The sequence below is a fragment of the Rhinatrema bivittatum genome, chromosome 7 (assembly GCF_901001135.1).
Source record: "Rhinatrema bivittatum chromosome 7, aRhiBiv1.1, whole genome shotgun sequence".
NCBI lineage: Eukaryota > Metazoa > Chordata > Amphibia > Gymnophiona > Rhinatrematidae > Rhinatrema > Rhinatrema bivittatum.
The window spans coordinates 287,199,098-287,217,440 of NC_042621.1; the positions used below are offsets into that span (position 1 = coordinate 287,199,098).

Genomic DNA, 18,343 nt, shown 5'->3' on the forward strand with positions numbered 1-18,343 from the left:
ACAATTCTTGTTACCACATCTCAAAAAATATAGTTACACTGGAGAAGATACAGAGAAGAGTGACTAAAATGATAAAGGGGATGGAACAGCTCCCCTATGAGGACTAGGGGATATATGATAGAGGTGTTTAAAATTGAGAGGTCTAGAACAGGTAGACGTGAATTGTTTATGTACTCTTTCTGATAATAGAAGGACTAGGGGGCACTCCATGAAGTTAGGAAGTACCACATTTAAAACTAATCAGAGAAAATTCTTTTTCACTCAGTGCACAATTAAGCTCTGGAATTTGTTGCCAGAGGATGTGGTTAGTGCAGTTAGTGTAGTTCTTGGAGGAGAAGTCCATTAACTGCTATTAATCAAGTTGTCATAGGGATTAGCTACTGCTGTTACTGGCATCAGTAGCATGGGATTTACTTGGCGTTTGGGTACTTGCCAGGTACATGTAGCCTGGATTGGCCACTGTTGGAAATAGGATGTTGGGCTTAATGGACCCTTGGTCTGACCCAGTATGACAATTTCTTATGTTCTTAAGAAGTAATTTCTTGATATGGAACTATAGAGTAAAAGGACCTAGCTTGCAAACAAGCATGCCAAAATACTTTTACAGCTGGAGTCTTTAGTAAATGCCTGTTAGAATATCTTACATTCTACTAGCCTCTTATCACCTTAAACGGCCTTTCAGCTGCTTCACATCTGGGCCTCTTAAGGTCTTGTAAATTAAAAAACTTATGGCTTTCATCTCCAATTGCTTGTGTGCCCTTCCTCATAAATTCAAGGACAGGCTTTCAGGTCTGAAGAAAACAGAAAAGTATATTTGTTTGAAGTTAGCAGGAAGAATCTGAATGAGTAGAGGTTGGTGTTTATAATACAAACAGTTTTGGTACATGAATAAAAACAGAAAAGTCTGTACTTTCTGATAATCACTAACTGGGAGCGACTGAGACAAACCTTCATTTAGGTGTAGATTTATTTTATAAAAATTAACTCCAAAAACCAGTGGTGGCTTGTGTGTAGATGCAGGGGTGCAAAGAGACCAGAGGTACAAAAACTAATGGAAAAGGATGATGGGGAAGGTAGAGAAAGATGAAGGGAAGAGTAGAGAGGAGGATATGGGAGAATATGGTGAATGAAGGGAGACAGCAATGGCTGTAGTGCAATTGCACTACCATCTTTTTAATTCACTGCCTAAAACAGTTCTTTATGTAACTGTTTCTGTGGGACACATAATAGCTGAGGCAGAAAAAGACCACCTGGCCCAACTAGACTACATATATTCCTACCCTCATTGCAAAGATGTACCAAAGCAACTAACCAGAGTATAAGATACAAGTTTTGTATTTTTCGTTATTTGTACTCTGTCATCTTTGGCAGATGAGCATAAAAATTCACACCTAGCACTCCTCCTTTCCTATATTTATTTATCATTCCCTGTACGTACCCGGATCAGTCCAGACTGTGGGTTGAGCCTCCTTTCCAGCAGGTGGAGACAGAATAAAACTGAAAGGATATCTTATATGAGGACAGAGCCTATCCTGTAACCCTTCAGTATTTGTCTGTCTCCAGCAGGTGCAGCACATCTCCCTTCGGTCTCCTGATCTAGGCTAGTCAGCCTTCTTTCTCTTCCTTCCTTCTGGGATCAAGCAAGTACTTATTCCTTAGGGATTTTGTAGTTGTTTTCTTCCTGTTAAAATAAAGTTAAAAAGTTTAGTCAGGAAGTTGTGGATTTTATCTTCAGGAGACGGCACCGTCTCCTGGCTCTTGCCGGACTCAGGGGGGCTTTGCCCCTTGTGCAGTGCATAGCCTGTGTCCGTTACTGCTTCCAGGTATGGGGACAGAGTCTGTCCAGGGCTCGTCTCCCCCCCCTCTGGCTGCCGAAGGGTCTTAATGTTACACTGCTTTGCTCAGTTTATTTAAAAAAAAAAAAAAGGTGACACAGAAACAGGCTTAAGTTTAAAAGTGCTCCCAGTGCTTTTAATACTTACCTACAGCAGCAGACCAATATTCTGTGTCTTTCTCCCCCACCTGGGTTGAACCGGCAGCCAGACAGGCAGGAGTCAGCAGGTTTCCCCCCTGCTTCTCTCCGGACCTCCAGGCTGTCAAACATTTTCTCTGCAGCCTTTTTTTCTTCAGAGCGGCTCTTTCTTTGCTGCGGCAGGCAGCCTGCCTCTTCTCTGCCAGGCCCTTCGTGTTTTTTTTGCGAGGGAACCTCTTCTCTGCCTCCCTGCCGGGTGGGGTAGGTCCCTCCTCGGCAGGGCTGGCAAATTTAGCCCAGGGATTAATTCCCCAGAGCTTGGCCAGGCCGGGAAAGCCTGGGAACGATAGCCATTTTGGGATTTTTTTTGTCGGCTCTGTTTTCGGAGCTCCCTGGGCTGGGGTCCGATTTTTTTGCAACTACCCCCCCCCCCCCCCTGATTTCAGCCCCCTGGCCCCCCAGGATGGTTTTTTGTCACCCTCTTGCCTCTCCTGGACTTCCAGGGCTTGTTTTGTATCTGATTTTGCCCTCCTCCTGCGAAGATTTTATTTAGCTAGCCTTTAGGAGGAGGAGGAAGGTGTGTCGAACCTTTCCCAAAAACGCTGACACTTTTTTAGATGTAAACCAAGAGTATACGACATAAGTTCTGAGAATTTGATTCATCTGCTTGCCTGTCCATATCCCGTGTCCATGTCCCAACAGGGCCTTGTTTCGAATCAACAATTCTTCTTCAGAGGATGTGCTGTTGTATCCAAATGATAGGTATCGTTCGGCGTTTTGCTAAATATTACTGGCCGTGTATACGGTCGCCAGTTGGATTACTGGCCGTGTATATGGTCGCCAGTTGGATTACTGGCTGTGTATACGGTCGCCAGTAATATTTAGCAAAACGCCGAACGATACCTATCATTTGGATACAACAGCACATCCTCTGAAGAAGAATCGTTGATTCGAAAAAAGGCCCTGTTGGGACGTGGACACGGGATATGGACAGGCAAGCAGATAAGTTCTGAGAATTTGATTCAGGTCGTATACTCTTGGTTTACATCTAAAAAAGTGTCGGCGTTTTTGGGAAAGGTTTGGCGTTTTTTAAAGAAACTTATTTAAATTCCTGCTATAGCAGTTAGTGACTTAGGTCACAAATTTACAAAATAATTTTTGATCTAGTATATTGTTTCACTAGTTCAACATTTGAAATATATATTAATACACATCAATTGTGCACGCTGTGCAATCACAGAAAACCTACCACGGGTGGGAGGAGGTTGGTTAGTGATTAAAATCATAACACACTGCTGGATGCAGTGATACGATGAAACCTTCCTCTTCTCTCCTTAAAAATGTTTTTCTTTGGTCTTTTGTTTTTGCTTATTTCAGATAAATAGATATAATAAAAAAAAATTTCAGATAGACACCTTTGTCATACGAAACCATTTAGATGTAGCAAAATAGTTAAATTTCAATATTCGAGGTGGTATTGTGTGTTAGTGAGATCACTATACACTCTAGCATCCTTTCAAATCTGGCCGCCGCCTTGTCGCACTATTTTGTTATCTTGAAATAATCATATACAATCATCCCAAGGTCGCTTTCCGGTTCTGCGGCCAACAGTATCTCGCCACTGCTGCTTTGGATTTCTGCACACCAAATGCATGTCTCTATATTTTTTAGTATGGAAATTTAACTGCCAAGTGGGTAACTACTCTTGAGCTTTCTTAGATCTCTTCTCATACCGGCTGCTTCCTCAGTAGTGTGTCCACTCTTGCAGATTATAGTGTTAATCATAAGAATCTCCTAAAACTCTCTGCAATATTGCTTACAGAGGGGCTTATGTAATAAAGCACATTCCTCATGTTGTAACTTGCTGTTTAGCATGCATTTTCCATGCAAAATTGACCCTTCTATTTAACGGAATTTTGCACAGAAGAAAAACATGGGTTAAAATCTGTGCTAGGATGGGTAGGTTTAAATTCAAGTTGCAGGGCAATGAGTTTATTAGCTATTATCCTTCAATGCAGAGGTGTGTTAGAGGGGAGACTGCTTATCATGTCTTCCCTACCTTCCCCCACCGCACCCCACCGTTGGAAATTTCTTGTGTCCAAGCAGGCATTAAACTTCCTGCATTACTTGTCTGTTAATTCCAGCCTCTCCAAGGAGAAGTGATCAATCCATAAGCAAAAGTGCAGCAGCAGTGTTGGCCCTGGCTGCGGATCAGTATCTAGCTCTGGATCATGTGGACACATTTTGCAGAACTATCTCTGGTACCTGGGAGCAATCACCCAGATCCTCTGGGCTCGGACAGAAATAACTGAATTTTTTCTTTACTTTTACACATCTGGGTGCTTCCTCCTTCCAGACTAAAAGTGACTAGAGCGGGACAGGCATGCTGCCTCGATGTTGCTGAGCCTGTGGTGGCGCATGCAGTCAAGCGCGGCAGAGTACCAGGTGCCAGTTTCTCACTTTATTATTCCCAGCCAGCTTATTATCCCATAGTGAAGAGAGAAACCGTTTCTGGGTGTTGTGGCCATGCGTCCCAGAGAGGCTTTTCCAGCGACAGGATCCTGCCTCCTCACTGAGGCAACACCTGCCGGTAACATGTCTTCCCAGGAGACTCATCCAATGATGAGTCCTGCCTCCCTGCTATGGCCATGCCAACCCTGGAGGTTTATCCAGGCCTGGATCCCATCTTTACTCCATGGCCACCAATGCTGGAGCAGGGGAGGAAGGGAGTAGCCCATGAGGTACATTCCTCTGCCTACACAAGTCTAGCATCCTGAGGACAGGATAATTAATCCGCTTTCCTGAAGGGTAATACAGTTGCGCTCCTTCCCTATAGTGACCCTGCAGCCATGCTGTGGTTACTGAGAGGCTGTATTCACAACACTGGGGGAGAGTGCTGCATGTCTTCTGTAGCCGTTGGAGCATGGAGAAGCTGGAACCTGCAGAACCTGGTTGACTGTTTTTCATTTGCATAGGTTTTGTTTTGCTTGTATTTTTACATGGTTTTTCATTTACCACAGGGTTTTTGTTTGTTTGTTTGTTTGTTTGTTTTTTTACTTCAGTTTGCATCCCATAGTACCATGGTTTTTTTACACACAAATTTAGCCTACATTTTACTGTGGGTTTTATTAAATTGGCCTTAGGTATTGAACAAAATCATCTCTAGCATTGCTCCTTTCCTCAAAGCAAATTACATTTATCACCATGCTCTTTTAATCCTTCAACCAGTTTCCAATCCATTTAGGGTTGCTTTTATGTGTTAAATCATGTGGGCGAAACTTGAAGTGTGGCAGTTGGATCATAGATCAGTTACACCTCCGATACCAAGTGAGCTCAGGCTGTAGCACTGATAGAGCAGACTAAGATTTGAAACTGTTGTCCTTTGAAGAAGCCAACTGCCACTTTTGTGTCAATCCCCCTGCCAGCTGTAAAGCCCAGTGCTGGAGGAGATGGCAAGGGTTTCCAGGGCCTCTTGGGCGTGCAGTCTGGGCAGGAAGGGTTCTTGGAGGAGAAGTCCATTAACTGCTATTAATCAAGTTTACTTAGGGAATAGCCACTTCTATTAATTGCATCAGTGACATGGGATCTTCTTGGTGTTTGGGTAATTGCCAGGTTCTTGTGGCCTGGTTTGGCCTCTGTTGGAAACAGGATGCTGGGCTTGATGGACCCTTGGTCTGACCCAGCCTGGCAATTTCTTATGTTCTTAAAAAGAGAAAAAGTATGTGGGGTGGGGAAGGGGAACCCCCACAGACACCAGTCCAAATCCTTTTTCTAGCTGTTGCCATATGGCAGTGCATAATCATTGATGATGAAATGCTGTCCTGCAAGTATGAAACAATATTAATCAGTTCCCTCTAGTCCTCCACTGGTGTGCAAAGCTCTTGTCAGGTTGCCTATGCTCTATGGGCAGTCATAGGCAGTCGAGTACAGTGATGAGCAGAAATCCCAAATTGTGGGACACTATCAGAGTTAAAATGGGGATTCAGAATTGGAGATACAAGTTTCAGTAACAGGCACAAAAGGGGGTTGAATTATCTTGTGAACAATAGCACCATTCGTAAAAGCTTCAACCGTGGCTACTGTCTTTCGTTGAATCTTTAATATACATATATAATTCATTCATCTTAAGTAAAACTCATTTTCCACCTGAAATAATCTTACATTTTCCAGTGCCAGATTCAAAATTGGGTAATGCATAGGCAAGGGGGGTTTCCCCCTTATCCGAACTTATGGAGCTGCCAAGGACCCAGAAAATTCTGACCCCACTTCGGCCAGATCCTTCCTTCTCAAAATACTCACCCACTCCTCAGAGTTGCAGCACTGCTGACCCTACAGCAGCAATAACTCCAATTAAATTCAGTGTAGAGGCCTGTGACTCCTGGTGTGCTGAAAGGTAGTGTGTGCTTCCTACCCTTGCACGAGTTTCCATGATGATTGGAAGCCCATGAACAAAGAGAGGAGGTATGGCCAATATCATACGTTTTGGCACGTGAGGGCTCTCAAGCTTCATGCTGAATTTTAAGAGTTGCTGCTGTGGGGGTCAGCGTTAGGGCAGCACATGTCCCAGATGATGACGTGGCAGATTGGGAACTCCAGTGCCTTAAATTTGTTGCCTGTGCCTAAATCCAGGCCTTCTGTTTACTTACCTTATGCTTGGATCAGAAATGGCTGGCATTCAGGTTGCAAACTCTTAAGGATTTTCCTTGCCAAATGTAATATCAATGCGGGACAATTTTGTTAAGTGGCTGTGATGAGGCTGAGATAGAAGCACATTTTATGTAAAGCAGTGGAATGCTGTCCTAGAGTTGGAGAGTAAAATCAGTTTCAAACTTGTACTAATTCAGCCTTTTTATGTCTGTTACCATGCACATATATTTTCTACATTTTCAGTAGAAAACTTTAAAAATATCAAAAAACTTAAGCATGGTTGTAAGTTTAATGCTATGAAAAAGCATTTTTGTAATGTGCATCTTCTATTGATAGAATAAAGAACCTCTATTGAACTAAAAAAAAAAATCCTAAAATAGCAGGCAAAGCTAACTAAACAGGGTATAAAAACATCTAAAATAAGATTTATTTTTCAGAAACTTGTAGCCTGACTAGGTCTTTTTAAAGTTTTTTGATTCTTAAGGTTCATCATGCACTTCATTCAGCACCACTTGGCCGTATAAGCAAGGACTTAACCAGCTAAGTGGCGGCAGCTGAATATCTGACTACATTTAATGGCCACCACCACTTAGACAAATAAGTACTTTCCTGGCTAAGTGGTGGGCAGGAAATGGTCATTTTGGGGAAGAGTTACTTATCTAGTTAACTTAGCTGGATAAGTGCCGATTTTCAGTAGCAGCTCTAAAGTGAGTAAGGCTTATCTGGCTAACTAACAGTTCAGCAGTTTAGCTGTGCTAAGTTTAATATATTAAACTTAGCTGTTTAATTTTGAGTATCAACCTCCATGAGTTCAAGCTTAAGACTGTTGGTTCACCTTGTAAACATGTTAATTTGTTTGTTACACTACTATGTAGACAACACTGTTTAAATGTAAAGGATATATATTTAAAAATATACTTTTCTTCATTCTAGGCGAGCTCACCTCCGCCTGTGTCTAGAACGTTTAAAAGTGCTGATACCATTAGGACCAGACTGCACCAGGCACACAACACTTGGGCTTCTTAATAAAGCCAAAGCACACATCAAGGTAAGAATTATATTTGAGAGTTACCAGAACTTTTAGTTTCTCTGACAGCAAGTAAATCTCACCCAGTAGCCAAAATTAATTTTCTGCTGAGCAAGGCTTTAGCTGAAAATCTACTTTAAAAATTGTTCCATATAGCTTCTTGTAGTAAACTGTTCAGTACCTAACAGAGGTGAATGCAGTCAGTTAGTATTGACACAACAATTAAGATAAAAAAGATTTGTATTGTGATTCTCAGGGTTTGCTGTTTGATGGATGAAGAAAACAAATTACTTACAGAAAAATTCTGTAAGTCCATAGTCTTTCCATGTTCCTCTGCTACTTTATCTTTATCAAAATTTATGAATCGCTTAACATGAATCTAAGTGATGTACAAAAAAATCAATCAAAGATTCAAAATGCATTGAACTTACATGCTGTTCTGGTCTTAATCATCTGACTTCCTAACAAAATGAATAATATGCTTGCATAAATAAAAATGCCTTTAATAAAGACTTAAAAGTTTTCAAGCTGTCTGACAAAAACAATACTCTGTAGTTTATTAAAAATTCCTAAGTCATCAGATTTGCCTGGATGGGCTATCCCTGTGTTTGATCAGAGGGTCAGTTGCAAAAAAGTTCAAAGTGACATACTGTCTGGAGTGCCCTCTACTGGCATGAAAGGACACTGAAGAATTCAGTTTCAGAATGGGCTTCCCCTTCAGCTTATGACAAACCACTAGGACATCTTTGTGTATGTGAATCAATAATCAAGGATAAAGGAGTTGATCACCTTTAGAATGCACTCTTTTGAAAGGGGTGGTGTTAGTTTATGAGATTAGAGCCCTTTACACAGGGTAGATTGAGATAGAGAACAGAATTTGTAAAAACAGCAGTGCTAGATTAGTTTGTTAGTTAAATATTTGACCATTATAAATAAAAAAAAAAAAAAATTAAGGTGTTCCCTGTACGTACAAGGATCAGTCCAGACTGTGGGTTATGCTCCCAGTCCAGCAGGTGAAGTCAGAAGCAAAAACTCGAGGGGAGGTCTATATGACATCACCCCCTATGCCTCAATCCTCAGTATCTTCTGACTCCAGCAGGTGTGAGCAGGGGACTTAACGGTCCCAGCACAGGTTTTTCTAGGTTTTAGGCCTTTTCCTGTTTCTTTTGAGGGATCAAGATAATTAAAAAAAAAAAAAAAAAAGTAGTATTTAGTTTTAATATAGCCTTTGTTTCAGACTTTTGTCTGGTAATTTTTTGACAGGACCTTGTTGGCTTACTGTTTTCTGTTTTCACTTTCTTTTTAAGTTTTTTATTTCAGAGACAGTACATTTCACCTCTTGCCGCTTCTGGCGGCACTGGAGGGCGGCGTTTCTAGCTAATTTTCCTGTCACGTTTGAACACCCTCCTCCCGGCTCTCCTACCCACTGCTCCGCGAAGCGCCATTCCGCAGGGCTGCCGCCTTCTGGGAGGTCCTTTCCGACACCCTCCCTTGCTTCGGTAGGAAGAGGGAGGGTGTCTTAGCATTTTTGCTAAAAACTACGACCTTTTCAGGTCTCTGCCGCGCTGTCTGGTTCCTGCCTCCCCAAGGGAAGGATTTTCTCTCTCATGTCGCGGACGTCGACTTGTGTTTCCTGTGGGCGTTTGGGGAGTCGCCTCTCGGACGAGGGGCTGTGCTCCGACTGTAAAACCCACCGAAAAAGTTGGCACGCCATCGGGGGAAGGCACAGGACACCAAATGGAAGACGGCACTTGCTCGTCAGCGGCAAGCCCCGTTCCGCTGAGCGCAGGAACGGCGGCCATTTATTCTCTGAGGAGGAACTGGCGCTTCAGATTGTGAGGAGCTGGGGGACCCAGTTCCTCGTCAAGCTGCCATTTCAACCCTACGGTCGGCTCAGGAGAGCAATTTAAGGTAGGGGAAACCCCTGGGAGGGGCTTCCTCCAGGTTTGCCAGGTTTTTTCCCCGAGGTTTGTGGTTTTAATGCATCGCGCTTTTTTACAGAGCTGCGGTCAGCCCTAGCTTCGACCTCGGGTCCTCCTCCTGCCAAGATATCACGTTTGGATCCCTCTCTAGGGGGACCTTCGGCACAGGGTGTGAACCATCCTATAATTTCCACTCCGATTCTTTCTAAGCCTCCATGGGTCCACCACGGACCTCTCCGGTTATCCCACAGGGAAATGTGATTCCAGACCCACTAGGAGAGGATCCTACGCTATCAGTTCAGGTTGAAAGGGAGACGATCCCACGGGTACTTCGCATCTTCCAATTAGAGGAGTTGGAGGGTCCATTCCACAATATTCTCCAGGAGATGGACATTGACCCTCCCCCGGATCCAACTCCTTCAGACCCCAAGATTAAGAAGGGAGACCCCCTCCTTGCGGGTCTTCGTTCCCATGGCTAAAGCTTTTCCTACACACCCCAGTTTCTTACAACTGATTTCTAGGGAATGGGAACTCCTGAGGCCTCCTCAGGGTAACAGAGCTATGGAAAAATTATATCCTCTTCCGGTGGATTTTCTGGACCTCCTTAAGGTACCGGCAGTGGATTCTGCAGTCTCTGCGGTGACTAAAAGCACCACCATCCCTGTCACGGGCGGTCCAGCCTTGAAGGACTTACAGGATAGGAAGTTGGAAGTTTTTCTGAAAAGAATTTTTGAGGTTTCGGCTCTCGGAGTACGAGCGGCTATTTGCACCGCTCTTGCACAGAGGGCGGGCTTACGTTGGGTTCAACAACTACTCACCTCGCAGGACCTCCCTACTTCTGAGGCTCAACAGGCAGATAGGTTAGAGTCCGTGATTGCTTATGGTGCCGACGTACTCTATGACCTTCTTAGAGTTCTCTCTCGGTCGATGGTTGCAGCAGTTTCGGCCCGCCGTCTTCTGTGGCTTCGTAACTGGTCAGCGGACTCTTCTTCCAAGACACGTCTGGGTTCTTTGCCTTTCAAGGGAAAGTTCCTCTTTGATGAGGACTTGGATCAGATAATCAAGTCCCTGAATGAGAATGCAGTACATAAGCTTCCAGAGGACAGGCCTCGTTCAGCTAGATCCTTTAGTTTCTCAAGAAACCGATCCCGGAACCAGCGACGCACTCGTGTAAACAGACAACAACCAGCGTCAAGGACTCCTTCCTATCGCTCACAAGGCTGGAATCGGTCCTTTCGAGGTCGGCGGACAGGTAAAGAGGCTACAGCGACCCGCTCAACCTCTAAGCCGTCGCAATGATGCCAAGTTAGCCCACGAGCTGACTCCGCGGGTGGGGGGCCGGCTCTCTCTCTTTTACAGGGAGTGGGTTCGAATCACTTCGGACCAGTGGGTCTTGGACATCCTAAGACAAGGTTACGCGTTGGATTTTGTCCGCGCCCCCAGAGACAGATTTCTTTTCTCTCCTTGCGGTTCTCTCCACAAACAGCAAGCCGTCCGTCAGACTCTCCAGCGACTGCGTTCTTTAGGAGCGATAAGACCAGTGTCAGTCACCGAGCTGGGTCGAGGTCACTACTTCATTTATTTTGTAGTTCCCAAGAAGGAGGGATCCTTCCGGCCCATTTTGGATCTCAAGACTGTCAACAGAGCACTCCGGGTTCCTCGCTTCCGCATGGAAACGCTCAGGTCGGTCTTAGCAGCGGTCCATCGAGGGGAATTTCTCGCTTCTTTGGACTTGACGGAGGCGTACCTCCATATTCCATCCATCCGGATTTCCAACGCTTCTCCGTTTCAATCCTGGGAGCATTTCCAATTCAAGGCGCTACCTTTTGGTCTAGCCACAGCTCCTCGAGTTTTACAAAATTATGGTTGTAGTCAGCGGCCCTTCGTCGGGAAGGAATTCTGGTTCACCCATATCTCGACGACTGGCTTATTCGGGCAAAGTCCCGAAGACAGGGGATCCTTGCAGTAGAAGGGTAGTGTCCCTGCTTCAGTCCCTGGGCTGGATAATCAACTACGACAAAAGCCGTCTTACTCTCATCTCAGTCGTTGGATTTTCTGGGCGCTCACTTCAACACGAGAGAGGGAAAAGTGTTCTTACGTCCAGAGCGAGCGCAGGCATTGAGAGAACAGGTCTCTCGTTTCTTGACTCTCCAAGTTCCAACAGCCTGGGATTATCTACAAGTACTGGGGACTATGGCATCCACGATCGATCTAGTTCCATGGGCTTTGCGCATCTTCGGCCTCTACAGAAGGCTCTGCTATCCCGTTGGAAGCCGACATCTCAAGAGTACAGTGCGGTTCTTCCAATTCCACCGGCAGCTCGACTCAGTCTCCTTGGTGGTTGGACCCTCACAATCTGGCCCAGGGAGTATCCTTGGAGACACCGGATTGGTTAGTAGTCACCACGGATGCCAGCCTCACGAGTTGGGGGGCGGTATGCCAGTCGAGCTCCATACAAGGAATGTGGACACACGAGCAAAGTCAGTGGTCCATCAACCAGTTGGAGACAAGGGCCATTCGCCTTGCCTTACAGGGATTCCTTCCTCTTGTTCGTCAAAGAGCAGTCAGGATTCTCTCGGACAATGCAACCACGGTATCTTACATCAACCGTCAGGGAGGCACGAGGAGTCACCTGGTTGCGTGGGAAGCGGAAAGGCTAATGCAGTGGGCGGAACAACACTTGTTCGGTAGCGCCTCTCACATCGCAGGCATAGACAACGTTCAGGCGGATTTTCTCAGCCGACAACGTCTGGATCCGGGAGAGTGGGAGCTCTCCAGAGAAGCGATGATTCTCATAGAAGATCGTTGGGGTCCCCACGTAGATCTCATGGCCACAGCCAAGAACACAAAGGCCACTCGTTTCTTCAGCCGCAGGCGAGAACGGGGCAGAAGGGGTAGATGCTCTGGTCCTCCCGTGGCCCAGAAGATTCTTCTTTGTCTTTCCCCCGTGGCCCTAGTGGGAGGGTCTTCGTCGCATAGAAGTTCACCCAGGACCGGTAATTCTGGTAGCCCCGGAATGGCCAGGAGACCATGGTTCGCGGACCTACTTCTCTAGTTCGCGAAGGGCCGATTCGCTCAGTCATCTTCCTCGTCTTCTCAAACAGGGTCCCATATATTTAGAAGAGGCAGATCGCTTCTGTCTTGCGGCCTGGCTTTTGAGAGGCGCAAGTTGAGACGCAAGGATATCCGGAGGCAGTTATTCCACTCTATTGCGGTCTAGAAAGACTCCACCTCGTCACTTATGTCAGAGTTTGGAAAGTTTTTGAGGATTGGTGTGTTGGTCGTGACATTGTACCAGATAACGCCTCGGTGTTCAAGTCTTAGCTTTCTTCAAGCTGGCCTTGACATGGGTCTTGCATATAACTCCCTTCGGGTACAGGTGCAGCGTTGGGAGCGTTGTGCAGACGGGATGCTTTCTCCACTCTCTCTCATCCAGATATACTCCGTTTTCTTAGGGGCGACGGCAATTGAATCCTCCTTCCAGATCGCCATGTCCCTCTTGGAGTCTCAATTTGGTTCTCGAGGCTCTTGTAGGACTCCGTTTGAGCCTTTACGTGCGGCCACCATCAAAGACCTCACTCTAAGTCTGTCTTCTGGTAGCCATAAGTTCAGCTCGTCGTATTTCAGAACTCCAAGCTTTGTCCCGAGAACCTTACCTCCGTATTTCTGAGACGGTATTTCCCTAAGGACGTTCCCTCTTTTCTTCCAAAGGTGGTTCTTCTTTCCACTTGAATCAGTCGGTAGAACTCCTTCTTTCTCGTGTCTGATTCCAGACAGCTCAGTCTGGATGTTAAAAGATGTCTCATGCAGTACTTGGCTCCACAATGATTTCGTCTCACGGATCATCTTTTTGTTCTATGGTCAGGCCCCAGGAGGGGTCAGATGGCTTCTAAGACAACCATTGCTCGATGGTTGAAGGGTGATTGCTGCTGCATATATAGGGAAAGGGCGCCAACCACCTCTGGGGTTAAGGCACATTCCCTTCGGGCGCAGGCTGCGTCCTGGGCAGAAAGTTCTTTGGTGTCTGCTCAAGAAATTTGTAGAGCGGCCACCTGGAAATCTACATACTTTCTCTAGACACTATCGTTTAGATGTTCGGGCTCCGGGTTTCGGTTCCTTTGGAGATAGTGTCTTGAGAGCAGGGCTGGTTCGGCCCACCCGGAGTAGGGAAGCTTTGGTACATCCCACAGTCTGGACTGATCCTTGTACGTACAGGGAAAAGAAATTATTCCTTACCTGCTAATTTTCGTTCCTGTAGTACTAAGGATCAGTCCAGACGCCCTCCCTAGTTTTAAGGGTTGTTTGGGATAAGCCTCTGCTCGTCACTCCTATTCTTTCTGCTTCTTATAAACTCCCCTGGGGCTCCAGGGTTTTCTGTTTACACAGTTCAGTTGACAAGTTCCTTTTGTGAGTTGTTTTTTTAGTTTAATCTTCGTTCATATTGTTGAACAAGTGTTATTCTTGATCCCTCCGTCTCTTCTCTTTGGCTTTTAAGTTTAGTTACTGAGGATTGAGGCACAGGGGGTGACGTCATATAGACCTCCCCTCGAGTTTTTGCTTCTGACTCCACCTGCTGGACTGGGAGCATAACCCACAGTCTGGACTGATCCTTAGTACTACAGGAACGAAAATTAGCAGGTAAGGAATAATTTTCTTATTTTGCTAATCCACAGACCGATACATGTAAAAATGGAGACAGCACAGGTAACTGAAGAATACATTTGGGGAGAGAAATTATTTTTCTCCAAGGACAAGCAGGATGGTAGTCCTCACATATGGGTGACATCATCGGATGGAGCCCTGTCACAGAACGCTTTTGTCAAAGTTTCTAGAACTTTTGACTGGCACACTGAGCATGCCCAGCTTTCCACTAACCCTGTGGCCACACAGGGTCCCCCTTCAGTCTCTTTTTTTTTTTTTTTCTGCGCAGCAGTTGCCTCGCGGTTCTTAGGAGCTCTGTGGGAATTTCTCACAATTCTTTTCCTCACTGAACTTTTTGAACATTTCTTCACACTTTTTCCTCGTCCTGGGGTCCCTCATCGTGTACCGACCTCCGCTAACGCTTTGGTAAGTTTAGCACGTTTTTTGCAGTCGGTTCCCGGTGATGTACTTCTCGGTGTCCGACGACCACCGACTGCGTGCCGCCCCCTTTTTCACTATGGTGACCGAGTTTCAGAAGTGTCCCGAGTGTCCGAGGATTATGTCCATTACGGACCCTCATGACGTCTGCGTTTTATGCCTTGGGCCTTCCCACGATGTCCAACATCGCACTAGTTATGCTCAAATGACCCCTAAAGGCGACCGTGCTCGCCTGGAGAATGGAGCACTTGTTTGCTTCAAAGCACTCGTCGCCATTGACTCCAGGTAAGAGCGCACCAACTCGAAAGATTCCGTCGTCTTCGACCCCTTCTCCATCGACGTCTCAACAGCATCGAGAAACCAGTGATCGTCCGTCACCGGCATAGTCACATTCGAAGACCTCAGCGTCCTTGTCCGGGCCAAGCATCGCGAGAAGCATCGTCACCGGCACCTACGTGCATCTTCGTCCGGTACCAGCACTGACAAGGCAGCAGCATCTACCTCGGCCGAGCCGCCTTATAAAAAGTCCAAGGGAGAGGAGCCCCCTATCCTCCTCTGGACCCAGGACTCCGAGGCGTTCCCCACCTGCAACGGTGCCGGGTGCCGAGACTCCACAAATTCTAGTGGACCCTCCAGCAATGACTAGCCATCCTCCAACCCCGGGCGCCACATTATCTATGCCAGCCTTCCGGGAGGAATTGGACTATATGGTCCAAGAGGGCAGTGTAAATGCCCTTTGGGGCTTCCAGTCACCACCGGCGCCGACCCCGATACCAACGCCTGATCCGGTGCCTGTTATTTTGACTCCGCTCCTCGAGCGTTTGGACATCCTTATCGGTGCCCTTCCATCGGTGCCCACACCTTCAGGATTATTGGCACCGATTCCTCCCCCGGCATTGATTCCAATCCCTGTATCTTCGGATGATGACTTTGCAGCCCATGGCTCCTCCCCTCCCCCCCGGGAGCCACCGATGCCGGAACAGATTCCCGGACCTTCAAGCTTATTCGCTCCTCGACGTCCATCGAAGATACCGATGCTTCCAGTGCCAGCGCCACCGTCCTCTGTGCCGGCACCACCATTCTCGATGACTCCTCATTTTCCATCGGTGCCACCCTCCCATCCATCTGGACTTGGACTTCTACCCCCATCTGAAGGGCCACGGGGTGAAGGGGACTCACCATACAATCCTTGGGGGGGGACGGGGGGGGGGACGATTCCTCTGACTCACAAGTTTCTGAAGAGCTTTTGTCAGAACCTTCACCCCCGGAAGGCGCCGCTCCCCTCCGGAGGACCTCTCCTTTGCTAGTTTTTCAAGGAGATGTCCAAAACCATTCCTTTCAAATTGCAGACGGAAGAGGACGCCAGACATAAAATGCTGGAGGTGCTACATTTGTGGATGCTCCTAAAGAGGTCATGGCAATTCCTGTCCATGAGGTTCTTCTAGACCTCTTTCACCGCATCTGGGAGCACCCAGGAACTGTGCCTCCAGTAAACAGGAAAATTGACGCCACATACCTGGTTCATCAAGCCCCAGGTTTTCAAAAGAGCCAATTACCCCACCAATCCGTAGTGGTGGAATCCGCTCAGAAAAAGGCTAAGATCTCAGCCTCACTCTTCTGCCCCACCTGGGAAGGAACAAAAGTCATTGGATGCTTTAGGCCACAGAGTTTCCCCAGGGCTCCGTAATGATGGCTCGTATAGCAGCCTATCAACTTTATATGACACAGTACACCAGAAATCTCTGGAAACAAGTCCAAGATTTTTCGGAAACCTTACCTGACTAATTCCAGAAGGATTGTCCTCCATCCTACAAAAGGGCCGGAAAACATGAGGTCCTTCCCTGCACAAGGGAAAATTTGTTTGGTGACAAAGTTGAAGAGGCAGTGGCGCAACTCATGAAACCCTGCGCCAATTGTCCACTGTCCACTCAGATTTCTCGTCCACAACCAAAAGAGGTTTTAGGCAAGATACTAGGAAGCTAACCTATAGACCACGTAGGTACTACCCTCCTCCATCCCGTGCTAGCCCAACCACACCCTCTCACAGAGGCCAACCTCGACAGCACAGACCTCCCCCCAAGGTTCAACCAGCCCCTCAGACTGGTCCTGCAGCGGGTTTTTGACTCCCATCTAGAGAGCAGCAGTAAACCTCCTCCCCCCAATCATTTTTCTTGTGGGAGGCCGCCTGTGCCACTTCGCCACCAATTGGCCAACAATCACCACCGACCAATGGTTACCATCTAAATTTCCTTACACTGCCCTCAGACTCTCCACCACGTCCAGCGTGGAGTCTGACAGATCACACTCCACTTCTCGAGACGGAACTCTCTATCCTACTGCATTCCAAAGCTGTAGAACCAGTTCCCCGAATGCAGCGAGGAAGAGGGTTCTACTCTCAGTATTTTCTGATTCCAAAATATCCGGCGGCATACGCCTCATCTTGGAACTCCGAGCCCTAAACAAGCATCTTCGCAAGGAGAAGTTCAGGATGGTTACTTTGGGAACCATGCTCCCTCTCCTGCAAAAGGGAGATTGTCTCTGTGTAGCAGTAATGAAGAGCTTTCATCACGCAGGCAGGAAGAGGGAGGGCAAAGAGGGCAAAGAGGGTTTGTCCTCCCGAGCCTCTTCCTTTTATTGTACATTCATACAAAGGCAGATGATGTGTCCATTACATGATTGGCTACTTTCCCATAGCCAACAGAAGAGTCATTACACCATTGGCTTTGGCTCAGGGGTGTGCACGGATCATATCATTGGCTGCTGAAATCTATACCTCCTGACTTTGTCCGGGCCTCTGACTAGGGAACACCACCCAGCCCTTCTTTCAGGCTAACAGGATTAATTATAGGCCAGAGAAATACATGAAGTCAGGTATCCTCTCCTAGGCAGAGAGGCTTAAGCACAAGTGATGCTTTATTCAGGCAAATGTCAGGGAGAAGGGAAGTTAGTGTTTAAACCTGATGAAATGGCTTGCTGGCAAGCGCATATTTCCCACATCTCTGCTCTCTGGATCTTCAGAAGGCTTATGCCCATATAGCAATATTCCCTCCTCATCGAAAATATCTCCAATTCATCGTAGGTCAGACATTTCCAATAAGAGTGCTGCCGTTCGGTCTTGCATCAGCACCCCAAGTATTCACGAAATGTGTGGCAGCGTACTTGAGACAGCACACTATCCATGTCTACCCATATTTAGATGATGGCTACTCAAGAGTCCATCCAGGGAGAGAGTGCTTCAGTCCCTCTCTTACCATACACCTGCTACAGTTGTTGGGATTTCTCATCAACTATCCCAAATCTCATCTGACTCCGTCACGCACCCTCTTGTTCATCAGAGCAGATCTGAACACCATTACAGCCAGAGTTTTTCCCCAAGGGATCGAGCACACACACTGTCACGCATGGCCAAAGCAGTACAAGACTCGTCAGACAATTTCAGCTTGTCAACTGCTAACCTTGCTGGGACATATGGCATCCACAGTTTACATTACCCCAATGGCTTGCCTAGCCATGAGAGTAACACAATGGACTTTAAGGACCAGTGGTCCCACTCAAACAAAGATCTGTCACAAATGTCTGCATAACCAGCCAACTTCGTCACTCACTGGCTTGGTGGATACAGGAGTCCAATCTCCAGATAGAACTACCCTTCCAGCCACCAATCCTCAGATTACATTGACCACGTATGTCTCCAAC

The 18,343-nt window shown here is 46.7% G+C and overlaps 1 protein-coding gene across 2 annotated transcripts in view; it reads left to right on the plus strand.

Annotated features, from left to right (window-relative positions):
* Positions 1-18,343, plus strand: part of MXI1 (MAX interactor 1, dimerization protein) — a 212,527-nt gene that overhangs the window by 167,691 nt on the left and 26,493 nt on the right. For both annotated transcript variants that reach the window (XM_029610349.1, XM_029610350.1), the window contains exon 4: positions 7,553-7,667. In XM_029610349.1, coding sequence (XP_029466209.1) covers positions 7,553-7,667 — 115 coding nt within the window. The remainder of the gene's footprint in view (positions 1-7,552; positions 7,668-18,343) is intronic.